Below are 13,246 nucleotides of genomic sequence, written 5' to 3' on the forward strand. Positions count from 1 at the left end.
AGGCTAACAAAGTCTGCAGAGAAACAGATGGACTACAGTCTGTAACTGTAGAACTACAAAGTGCACCTATATAGTAAGTGGAGCTGATAAAATGGACAATGAGCGTAGAAACAAGGAGGTGGTCATAATGTTATGCCTGATCAGTGTATAGTGAACTGTGAATGTTAGTCACAGGAATATTCTAATCAGTTTTTGTTAATTAGAGGTTTTTATCAGCTACCTCACAAAACTACTGAACGTTCAGCAGCTCGTCCTGTCACAACATTACCTACATTAGCCAGCGAACTATATACAACTGCTTAATTCCCTCAACCCCTTAAAATCCCAGGCTAATTTATTTAAGTCTTATTATTCAGTAACTACAGGGACTTCAGTGCAAACTGGTTGAACTATTCTTAGGTTATAGAAGTGTGTAATAAAACTTTGGGCCTGCCGGCGGGCCCTGGCCACGTAAGGGGTTAAAATACAAGTCGTTTTGTGAACATAGTTTTCATGTGAAAAAAATGCAGTACACTCGTCCTTGAAACCTGTTCACACAGCTCATCTAGAGAACCAGTATGTTAAAATGTCACGCATGTAACGAACTCTCAGGGACAGTTGGACTCCATTTCCCAGAATACTCTGGGAGATCATGTGACAGAGAGACTTCATGCCGAGTCAGAGTCAGAGAGAGACTCCAATACCCACAAGTCACTCAAGGATCACATGACTTCGGACAATGTTTCACGCACCTGTCAACGATCAAAGTCTCCTGAGTATTAACCTGTTTCACCTGTCCTTTTATCATGTGATCTGTTTAGCTTAGTATTTAAGCCGGGCTGTAGGTAGAGTCAGTGCGAAGTATTGTTTCCCAGCGAACTTACTGAGCGTTTCTTTCTATCTGTATGCGTCTGATTATCCGACCTTTGCTTCGTTCTTTGATTTGCCTCTTGCCTGCCCCTTTTGTACCGTTGCCCTGTCTTTTTTGATCTGTGTTTTTTGAACTTGCCTGCCTGTTTTTCGACCACGTCTTTTGCCTTGTCCCTTTGGTTCTGTTCGCCTGTTGTTATGATCACCACTGTGATCATACTCCGCTTTTTGGTTTTGATCCCTGCCTGTGTATTGACAACGAGCCTGCTTAGCGATAATAAAACCTTTTTTACTCAGTTAATCCACACGCGTCTGGATACTGCTGTTTGGTTACGTAAAATGTTAAACCAGTTAAATGACGCTGAAGCCTGAAGAGCTAAATGTTAATCTACATAATTATTATTATATCACTTTAGCTGTTGCTTAAATTTATGGGCACCTTAAACAAGCCACGTTTTTTGCGTGGCAGTAATTCAGCTCTTGGTGGACAGAGCTTCAGTTTGTCAGAACACTGCCAAACAGTTTATTGCTACAGCTCTTCACATTTATTCTGATAATCAACTAATTCACACGAATAATCAACTATCACAACATTCATTTTTTGGAGCCCTAGCTGAAAGCCGTGGCTTGTCGCCATGGAAATGCTAGTGAATAGTACATCATTTTTCATTCTATGGACTTCCAAGTCTTCCATGCTTCCACTGCAACGGCTTAATAGAAATAGATAACAGAAATAGAACTTTACTTTTTTAATTAATATGACCAAATCAAATATGTTCTTCTGAACTAGGACACTGTTGTCTCTCTGTTTGAATTGTTGTGACTCTACGTTGTGCTGCTAGTGAGCAACGAGGAGCGAAAGCGGAGGGGTAAGTACCCCCCGCTGTAAAAACCACCTCTCCACAAAGACAAGCATGCTGAGATAAAAAGGACAGCTGCAGCTTTCTTAAAATAAAAATACCATGTACAGCTGCTGCAATAAAAAACAGAGTTTGAACACGATAGAAACACTTATAAATGTTATAAATGTTGTCTTGCTGGCTCATTGACAAAGACGAAAACCCAGTTTGTTTTCTCAGTCATACACATCATCATTTAAATGTGTTCCACTGACATTTGGAGACTGTATTTCATGGCTAGTGTAAACTGCACTGCTGTGTTATTGTTCTTGCTGTCTGGTTTTGCCTAGAATAGGACTGGTTTCCTCCATTTTGTGTCTTGGTTCCTCGCACAGCTTAAAGAGTTTTTCCCTGCCACTTGTCACGCTTGGCTTGCACACCAGGGGCCTGTTCTCGGATCTCTGTAAAGCTGCTTCGTGACAGTACCAGTTGTAAAAAGCGCTGTGCAACTAAAACGACATTAATTGAATTCGATAACAGTTTGTGCTCACCCACTCACACAGGCAAAGACATAACCACTTAAACCTCACTGAGGCATTCGTGTCAGTCTTCTTAGTGGCTACAGAGCCATGTAGAGGCCTGCTGCACTGCTGCTGCTTACCGAGAGCCGGATCTGCACATTCCTTATACAGCTCAGGGGTGCAGTAGGGAGCATCACCTGAAGGGGCAGTAAAGAGATGTCAGTCATTTCATCACACTGTACAGGAATTACAGACAATCTTTTTTATCTGAATCACAGAAAGGAAAGAACAAAAAATGTCTGTGATTTCTGTGATGAATCGCTGATGAAGTTTCCAGCTCATGAACACTGTGTTAGGGGTCAGGAGAAAGATGACCGAACCTAGAAGATCTACAATAGCATGTGGAATCACCTGCCATATTAATAATTTAATCTAAAAACTAAACAATACAAGGTACTTTTAGATGCTTTATTACATAATCAATATAATTTTTAAGAAGCCATAACATAATAAATAATATACTGTAATTATTTGTTTATAGAGCTTTTCAATATATCTGCTGCACGACTTAATCATCACTATGCTGGAGACTAATTTATAACAATTTAATTCTGGATATTAATTGTCTTTTAACTTCACTGTGGATCTGAATCTTATTATAACTTCAGTCTGGATATTAGTATTATTAGTATTTAATTCTATATATTATATACTAAATACTTAAGCTAATATTTAATATTCAATATGAGATGAAATTTGGATATCAATTTTATTATTACTGAATTCTGGATATTAATTTTGTTACTACTTAATTCTGGACATTTAGATATAGATATTAAATATTTAATATCTAATACCTAATATGCAATCTCTGTTATTAGATATTAAATTTGGGTATTAATTTTATTAAACTTCGTTCTGTTTATGAATTTCATTATAACTTCATTCTGGATATTAGGTTTATTACTATTCAGTTTAGGATATTAGATAATCTAAAAATAATAGTATAAATAAGATCAATAATCTAAAATATAATACGTAATATATAATATTAGATATTAAATCTTATTATTAATTTTATTATTACTTAATTTTTGGGTTATTTTGATGTTAATTATTTGTAACCTGAGAAGCTGCTTAGGATCAGCATTATATTGGAATGATTTTAAACGTGCATTTGCAACATTAATTAATTTTACAATATGAAAACATTGATTCCAAGCTGGATGAGAAATGCTGATTGTGATTCATTGCAGTGTTGCACGGCCGTCGTACCGGGCATGTGCACCATGCGGCAGTTGCAGTTCTCCACGAGGTATCGCGTCTCGCAGTCGATGCGGCAGGCGCTGATGCTGTAGGAGGTGAAGAAGTCGGAGTCCAGCGGACTCGCCTTGCAGTTCCCCCACGGAGGGGGCAGATACATCAGCTGGGAAACAGACACGAATCACACTCAGAGACTGAACAGACTCATATTAGGGCCCAACAAGCCACGTCAGATATTGATGTCCTGCGGATTTATCCATATCCATATCTGTGAAAATCCTGGCCATAAAGCAAATAGTGGCTTGTTTTCTACTGCAATAAAGAGACTCTGACGAGAGGAAAAGCTGCTCACTTCTAAGGATTCAGTGGTTTCATATCTATATAATAGTCTTTATAAACTCACAGTCAGCACCTGCTCACTTCTATTACAGCAATACAGACTGATACACTTAAACATACAACACCATCGACACATAAACATTTAGAAATATATCCAAAAACATGTAAACAAAAACAAAAAACATGTAAAAAGTATCCAAACTTAACTGTTAAGAATAACATTATAACACAAAGAAAACTTTGACAAAAATTTAAGCTAATTTAACAGAAATTAGAAAAAAAATATTTCAAACTTTGTGAGTGTCTGTTGCTTAATTGAGTTTAATAAATTTGACAGAGAGTTGAAGCCTGTTTGTTTTTTGACCATATTGAATTACACCAGCCAATATTATAGGTTACCAGAATTTTTTTTGCTCCTTATAACTGGTGTTGATCACAAAATGTTCATGTTGGTTGGGTCCTAATTCCTGTACACAAACACACAAATCTATGTGCAAAAGTCAGAGACCACAGTTTCCAGTTCAAACTTATTCATAACAAAGTTACTCACTTTCAGGAGAGTTTCCTGAAGAGATTAGACCTTGAGATAATCCACTTGTACAAGTTAGAAGAAAGTCAAAGGCAAATAAGCAAAAAAACCCCAGATTCCAGACCTCAACATGACTTAATGTGCTTGGGGTCGCTTCAGAAAATAATCAACCAACCTTCGACACTACTGGGCAAAAAAATGGGCCAAAACCAAAATTGCAAAATATTAAGCTCTTAATGGTCCTAACAACAAATCATTGGTCAGAAAATTAGCAAGAACTAAGAATGCACTGCTGAGGTCTGTGCCACCATTTGCTTGTTGCTGCAGTGAACTGCTGGGAGAAAAAGCTGGAAACAGGGAAATTCACTTACACAGTCGTCTTGTACACAAAGACAAAATCATGGAAAGATTTAAATGTTTTGTACAAAACTCAAACTAACACATGGGTGCTCAAAATTTTCCAAAATAGTTTTTGGCTTCTTTTAACAATTATATGATCATTCGTTATGTTGATCTGCCACGCCTGATGCAGCCCATCACCAGCCTGAAAACAAGCTCTTAAATAGAACCAGGAGTGACAGATGTCTACAGGTCGAGATCTACAATATGCAGGTCCTGAGGTAAACGAGTGAGAAAATCTGCTCCACAAAAAGCAAAATATCATGCAAAATATCGTAGCTGGTCTTCATCAGGCCAGCTGCAGCTATTCTGAAATTCACCAGACAGCAAATCAGCTATAAAGAGAACAGTTCAGCGCTTTGAAACAATAGGTGACGTTGCCAGAAAGAAATGATCTGGAAGGCCCAAAGCCTCTCCAAACAGAGATGACCACCTGCTGAAATTTACAGTTCTCAAACACAGCACTGTCAAAAACCTTCAAAAACGGTCAGCAGAATTCAAGACCTCAGAAAACAAGACTCTCTCAAGAAGAACAACAACCAGAAGGTTGTCTAAGGCAGGTTTTGTGTCTAGATGATGTGTTAAAAAAGCCGCTGCTGTCTAAGAAACACATCAGGGGACAGAATGAAATTGTTGGCAGGAAATAGAAAGTTTGATTCAGAGTGGTTCAGCAGAGTCGTGTGGACTGATGAATCATGATTTGAGTTGCATGGTGATGGTCCAGAGAGGTGTCTTCAAAGATCTGGTGAGAAATACAACTCTGAATGTATCTGTACTACCTTTAAGCATGGAGATGGAGGTCTCACGGTGTGGAGAGTAGGGGTGGGATAAAATATCGTTACGGCGATATATTGTATTTCTTTTGTGATACGTTATCGATACACTGGCGCAAAATATCGATTCATTTATTGAAACATGCATGCGCTGTAAACACTCTAAACAGACTCCTCCTCCAATTTGACTCCACATGGCGGCGCTAGAGTGCTAATCAAATGAATAGGGTTAACCTGCGGTGAAGAAACAGAAACTCACAGGGGAGAAATGGTGGACAACGGGGTTGGAAACAAACCAGACAGACACCGTCCTCTTTCAAGTTGAAGGTCTGGGCCACTTCAGCTTTTACAGCATTGAAGGGACAAATGAAATAGACAAAGACTGTGATTTGCAAGAACTGTGTAGTTAAAATAAAGTACATGGGCAACACAACGAGCATGCATAGCCATCTTTTCTGTCATCATCCTGATCTGGTTGTTGAGATTAACCCCAGAACTGTCCTGCTTTCTGGCAGTTTATGGCTATTTTACATTGGGATGATGACACACGCAGTGTATGTGTGTTAAAACCACATGAAGCTAAGCTACGCATGTTGTACATTGCTTCATATTGGTTGGCAAATTCTGTGAAACTGACACTAATAAATACATAATTCCTGCTATTTGCTTATGTCGGAGTATTCTATTTTCTTCAGTTACACAGATAAAGTGATGTATCGTAGAGGACTGTCTTGCAATAAATCGAGTATCACAGAATCGCAGTATCATGATATCATCATTATCGTGGGCAGCTTATCATGCGAGATGCCTTGTGACTCCCACCTCTAGTGGGGAGCCTTTTCAGCTGCTGGTACTAGTACTATCGCAGAAAGGCTCACTTCCCACAACTGAAAAGTTGTTTTCTAAAGAGGAATGATCACAAGACAATGCTCCTGCTCACACTGCGAAGACCACCAAGAAGTGGCTTCAGGACAAGTCCACCAGGCTCATGCTTTTGGCCTGGTCAGAGTCTCACATGAAGCACAAACTAACCAGGAAAAATTTGTATTTAACATTGAGTGGAACAACACTGACTCTTCTTTCTGTAAAAACCTGCCTTCAACATTTAAGGGAATCAAAAGGAAAGGCTAGCCTGTACTATGTTACTTTATCATAGTATGTTATTGTTTAATTGTTTATTGTTTAATTCTTGCTAATTTCCTGATCATGTATTTATTGTTGAGACCACTAAAAGCTTCATATTTTGCAATTTTGGGTTTGGCCCATTTTTTTTGCCCAGGAGTGTAAAACAGAATTTTGGAAATGTGGAAAAATATCCCTGCAGATTTCTCTGAAAAACTGAAAGTTAGTCTCCCTGAAAAGAATGTAAGCTGTAATAGAGGTACACAGTGGACAAATACTGAGAAAATGATATTATATTTAGTTTTTGAGGATCCTGGGTAATTCTCTGTTAATTGTTTGTTTTCTGCTTTTTTTCCTGACACTGAAAAATGAATCATTGTACTTAATGGCTGTTTAGACTGGAAATTAAATAAATGAAGGGTCATCTCTGAATTTTGCACAGCACTGCATAAATGTGGAATTAATTATAACAGCCTACACACACACACACACACACACACACACACACACACACACACACACACACAGTGTACCCGCTGCTCTTGGCAGGACACAAAGGTCTGGAACCCCGGAGCAACTCCGAAACCCAACTGATCGATGAACGGCGGCTCGTCCTGACTGTGTACCTGAACTTTAATCCCCGCTTCAAAAGACGTCTCATCTGACAGAGAGACAGAGAGAGAGAGAGAGAGAGAGAGAGAGAGAGAGAGAGAGGGAGAGGGAAAAGGGGAAGAGAAAGGGTATGCAAGAGAGAGGGGTGAGAGAGAGAATAAGAGGGAGAGAGAAAGATAAAGACAGAGAGAAAAAGAGAGAAAGGAGGAAGAGAAAGGATAAAGGTTGAGCGAGAGAGAGAGAGAGAGTATAAGGGAGAGAGAAAGAGAAAGACAGAAAGAGAGAGGGAGCGGAAGAAGAGAAGGGTGAGCAAGAGAGAGAGGGAGAGAGAGAAAGAGAGAGAGAGAGAGTAAGAGAGGGGATGAGTGAAAGAGAGCGAGGGAGGGGGAGAAAGAAAAAGAGAGAGAGAGAGAGGGAGAGAGAGAGAGAGAGAAAGAGAGAGAGGGAGAGAGAGAAGAGAGTGACCAAGAGAAAGAGGGAGAGAGAGAGTAAAAGGGAGAGAGAAAGAGCAAGACAGAGAGAAAGAGAGGGAGAGGTGAAGAGAGAGGGTGAGGGAGAAGGAAAGGGAGAGAGAAGAGAGAGCATTAACCTTTTATTTAATTATGCTCCATAGTCATGTAATAATAATAACAATAAAACTGTCTCATTCATTCATTCATTCATTCATTCATTCACTCATTGTTAGATATTTTACTTTTCATTCCTCTAATACACTCCATGTTCAGGGCTGCTGTGTTATTTGTATGACAGATGTGTCCAGGTGTTTTATCTCACCTGTCTCTCCCCACACAGGTAAGTACTCGTCCTGCTGGATGTCCAGCATGATCTCCAGTCCGCTCCCCATCCCTCCCTTCATGCTGATCAGCAGCGGCCCAGTCTCGCCAGAGTTAAACGTGTAGCACTTCCCGTAGCGCGTGAACACCTGAGAACACACACAGATATAATGAAGCAATCTCTCTGTTTCTCCAGAAAACAGCTGCGCTTCTGATTAAAAGAGCTTTTTTCTTCTGAGAACCAGACAAATGTCATCATAAATGTCATCCCGTCATCAGGAGGGCTAAATACACAATAAGGCCAGGAGGTGAACAGTGGCTGTTCTGGCTACTGCACTTGTACTGATCTCTATAGCTGAGGGGGGCTTTTCCTGCTCGTGGCTTTACCAGTAACCCGATTGGCTCTCTTTATTAAAGGGTGGGACTTTCTCCATAAACAGATCCCATGATGAGCATTTCAAGCTTTCCCATTCATTTTCCAACCAGTGACCATTATCCTCCTTTATGATTATCAGCCAAAAATGGCCAAAAGCTGTACTTTTCCTTTTACCTGATTATAAAAAACAGTTAAATTTGAATCAAAACAAATAATGTTAACAGTAATGATAAAGAGATGTAGTGATTGCTTAGCGCAGACGTGTTTAAACAGTTTGCGCGGAAGCAGATAAACAGAGATAATATCAGTCTGTTTATGCTGTTTTAGTATCAACACATACAAGAACAGGAACTTCTCCACTACAGGTTTGGTTCCACCTGAAAACCTGAGTCGATATGCAACAGAACAATGGAAGCAGAAGGCGAAGTGCCTGCGAGCACAGCAACAACATCTGTGTGTCCAAACGACAGACAAAGAGCAAATTCTAACTAAAAAAATACTCATTGCTTTACTGCTGAGGACGCTGGATTTTGTGATACACGCCGCAGGCTAAACACTGTAATAAACTTAATATGTTCATTTTATGTTTTTATTTACTGTCAGCTTCTTCGGCTTCAATTTACATCCAAAAACACAAAACACCCTGGACGTGTGCGCAGATGGTGAGGGATTATTTTATACTGCAGCACAGCAGAAATATCAGACAGAAGATTTGCAAGCTCAGTAATTCAGCTCTCACGCTTATAAATCACTGCCAGTAAAACATAATTACAGAATATTAGAAAATTGATATTGCAGAAAGAGGAAGAGAGAGAGAACAAGAGAGAGAGAGAGAAGGAGAGGGGGATAAAGGAAAGAAATGAGAGGATAAATAAGAGAGAGTGAAAGAGAGACAGAGAAACAGAGAGGGAGAGAGAGGAAGGGATGCAAGAGGGAGAGAGAGAAGGATAGGGGAGTAAAAGTAAAAAACAGAAAAAATGGGAGGAGAGATAGAGAAAGGGAAGAGGCAAAGAGACAGAGAAACTGAGGAAGAGAAGAAAGGAGAAAGAGAAAGGGAGGAGAAAGATGGAGAGAGAGATACAAAGAGAGAGAGAGAGAGAGAGACAGAGAGAGAGACAAAGACAGGAAAGAGGCAAAGAGAGAGAAAAACAGAAAAAGAGGAAAGAGAGAGAGGAAGGGAGGAGAAAGATGGATAGAGAGAGAGAGATAGAGCAAGAGGAAGAGGCAGACAAGGGAGAGATTGTAGAGTAAAGGAGAAAGAGAAGGACAGAGAAAAGCAGAAAAATAAAGTGAGACAGAGAAAGGAAGAAGGAGGGAGAGAGAAAGACAAAGAGACAAGGAGAGAGGGAGGTAATGAATAACAAAAACTTTATATATACAGATTTTTTCACACTTGGGACAAGCAGCAGTAAAATCGCTCATTGCGAAATCAATAACGCCGGTATTTCTAGAGAGCGCAGTACATCTAAAGGATTTCCATTAATCAAACTTAATTACGCATTTTATAATAAACCGAAGACCTCAGCAACTTTTCATAGCTATCCAACCAGTAAATGCCACTCATTTCAGCTTAGTATGTATTTATTTGAGTCACAGAACACTGCTTGTGCACAGCTGCCGGCCCTGGTGAGGTGGCTGTAGTGAGCATAAGTGTGTATCCACTGTTACACTGACTTTTTCCTCGCGCTGTCCAGAAGGTACAGATTTGTGTGGGTTTTAAAGTAACGTTATTTAAAAGTAGCATAATGAGTAGTGAGATTACTTCCTCCTGGATGTATTAAGTACAGTTTGAGGGGAAGTAATTAATAATTGATTAACTACCTCGACAGCGTTGAAGATATTAAATTAAATCAAGCAGGAGTTAAACCTGAAAACAATTAGCAGCTGCTTTACTCCACTTCGTTCTCTCTGGCCGCATCAGCTGCATAAAAAGTTTGTTCTGAACATGTCAGTTGGTTGGGGTGAGATTTCTCTGCGCAGCCGCATGAGAGCTTGAGAAAATACCCAAAACGTGAGAGTGGGCAACCAAAATAAAATATTCAAATCCACCATATTCCTACGCACCATGATGCTTATGGAACTTCCCACAAAGTGTAAACATACTAATATATCGCTGTTGTTGGGACAACAACTCTTTTGCTCATTTTTGTTGTTTTCCAGTTTTTGACGTAAAGTGAATATGCCCGTTGCCCTTTACATTGTGTATAAATTTCATATAGAATGGACCAAAAGAAATGACCGAAAATGACTCAGAAAAAAGTCTGGTTCCATTGACTTACATTAAAAGTTGAGTAAGTAGTAAGTAAGTAAAGTTTATTTATATAGCGCTTTTTACAACAGGTGTTGTCACAAAGCAGCTTTACAAGGAAATGAGCATTACAGAAAGAAATCCGGGTCCAAGCCCCCATGAGCGTCGCCAGTGGCGACAGTGGCAAGGAAAAACTCCCTAAGAGAAACAGGAAGAAACCTTGAGAGGAACCAAGACTCAGAAGGGGAACCCATCCTCCTCTGGTTGACGCCGGATAGTAAACATTGTTAGTATAAAGTATTATAGTACAAAAACAGGGAAAGAGGTGGAGCAAATGATTAATTTGAATAGTTTAGTTCATGCAGCAGCAGCGGCAGCATCAGTGGGGTCAGGTTGTGGGGGTGAGGTTTGCACGGTGAGCAGTGGCACCCGATCAAGGCAGAAGAGGCAACAGCATCAGACGCACAGGATGGGCAGCTGTTCAACTCAGCAAAGGAAAGAAAGGAAAAACACACAGAGTCAGTTCTGCAAGTATGTTTTTTCCTTCTCCTGTAAAGTTACCATTATGGAAATATGAGGTTTTGTTCTGACAGCAGTGTTACGGTAAATATGCCATATATGTTGATATATTAATGTTCCTTGCGACAAACGTTTTATACTGACTTGAGTCACTTACCCAAAGCACAATGGTATTCTCCTATTTGTTAGGTGGCCCTGTGTGAAAAATCCCTGTGAACTGTGCAAAGAGGCAGAGGAAGACAAACTGTTTATCAGAGAATGAATGCATTGGGTGAAGATCTGCTGTTTGAGGAAGAGGAGCTGTTGTGTTTGCTGCTACTTTTAAGAAGCACAAAGAGCAGGAGAAATCCTAATTTCCTCATTACTGTCACCAGCCTCTCTTAAAAAGTCTCCAAGTTCCTGCTTGGCATCCGCACCAGTGCTGCCGCATAGTTAGAGATTTTAGCCTGTTAGCTCTCCGCTAACCTGCTCAGTCAACTCTAGTGAAGGCAGAATATACACAGAGAATATAATGTGTAAACCAGTTAAAGAGAGTCTGTTAGCAGTAACCTGTAATGTTCACCTGGAAATTCTCAATTTGGTTGGATTTTACTTGCACGCATTTCAACAATAACAGCTTTTCAAGCGGTGATTATGAAGCCACGTTCATGCCCTTCAAAGCGCTGCACTTTCTTTTTCTTTTACGTTTTACGCTTATGAGATTCTCATTCTTGCTACAGTTTCAGGTTCACTCAGCTGTAATGAGAGCTGCAAACTGCACATTGTTACAGAAACGCTTCAGAGACGTTTAATAGGACATCAAACAATATAATCATAACCATAACCACAATCTCTAAACACAGTGCTCACATGAACAATAAGGTGGACAGTGGAATTCTATAAATATCAGGATTTATAGACACCAGTTGAGTAGTTAGGATAGACAGACTTGGTATCGGTGTGTGTGAGTACGTTGTTGTGAGTGATGAGCCGCATGTCAGTTACCGGTGAGGAAGGATAATAAAGGAGGACGTTGGTGAGAAACACAAACACACTGCAAACACAAAGCGATGCTCACAGGTCTGTCTCTTAGAAGAGTTTTAATATTTTATCAGCTCATCAGAAGGATAAAAGGATGTGTGTGTGTGTGTGTGTGTGTGTATGTGTGTGTGTGTGACACACACACACACTTTTCTTTGTTTCTTTTAGTGGATGCTCTGTTTCCACAGCAACCAAAGCTCTCTAATAACTCTCAGCAGGTCCAAATTGTAGCTCTTCATTCCTTTCTTCATTCTCTCTCTCTTCCTCTCTCTTCCTATATATATATATATATAAATATCGCTGCTGTTGAAACAAAATCTTGTATCTCCAAAATGGTAACTTTACAGGAGAAGGAAAAAACATACTTTACTTTTAATGTAAGTCAATGGAACCAGACGTTTTACCAAGTCATTTTGGGACGTTTCTTTTTGTCCATTCATCATGAAATTTTCACACAATGCAAAGAACAACAGACGTTTTTAAATGATGTCAAAAACTGAACAACGACAAAAATGGAGATACAAGGTTTTGTTCCGACAGCAGTGATGTTTTGTTCCGACTGACGTGGTGGTGATGTGTTAGTGTGTTACACTGGTACGATTGGATCAGACACAGCAGTGCTGCTGGAGTTTTAAACACTGTGTCCACTCACTGTCCACTCTATTAGACACTCCTACCCTGTTGGTCCACCTTGTAGATGTAAAGTCAGAGACGATAGCTCATCTGCTGCTGCACAGTTTGTGCTGGTCATCCTCTAGTCCTTCATCAGTGGTCACAAGACACTGCTGGCTGGACTGTTCTCAGTCCAGCAGCACTGCTGTGTCTTACCCACTCGCACCAGCACAACACACACTAACACGCCAACACCATGTCAGCGTCACGGCAGTGTTGAGAATGATCCACCAGCCAAATAATCCCTGCTCTGTAGTGGTCCTGTGGGGGTCCTGACTATTAAAGAACAGGGTAAAAGGGGGCTAACAAAGTATGCAGAGAAACAGATGGACTACAGTCTGTAACTGTAGAACTACAAAGTGCACCTACATGTTTAGTGGAGCTGATAAAAT

General features: G+C 40.0%; 1 protein-coding gene across 1 annotated transcript in view; it reads right to left on the reverse strand.

Moving 5' to 3' along the window:
• The window catches only part of asic1a (acid-sensing (proton-gated) ion channel 1a), a 43,269-nt gene that overhangs the window by 11,103 nt on the left and 18,920 nt on the right, over nt 1–13,246 (reverse strand). Inside the window, exons 3-6 of the mRNA XM_036579506.1 lie at nt 8,021–8,168; nt 7,168–7,295; nt 3,485–3,635; nt 2,350–2,406 (exon numbers count right to left, since the gene is read on the reverse strand). Of these exons, the coding sequence (XP_036435399.1) occupies nt 2,350–2,406; nt 3,485–3,635; nt 7,168–7,295; nt 8,021–8,168 (484 nt within the window). The remainder of the gene's footprint in view (nt 1–2,349; nt 2,407–3,484; nt 3,636–7,167; nt 7,296–8,020; nt 8,169–13,246) is intronic.

This window comes from Colossoma macropomum, unplaced genomic scaffold (assembly GCF_904425465.1).
Source record: "Colossoma macropomum unplaced genomic scaffold, Colossoma_macropomum, whole genome shotgun sequence".
Lineage (NCBI taxonomy): Eukaryota > Metazoa > Chordata > Actinopteri > Characiformes > Serrasalmidae > Colossoma > Colossoma macropomum.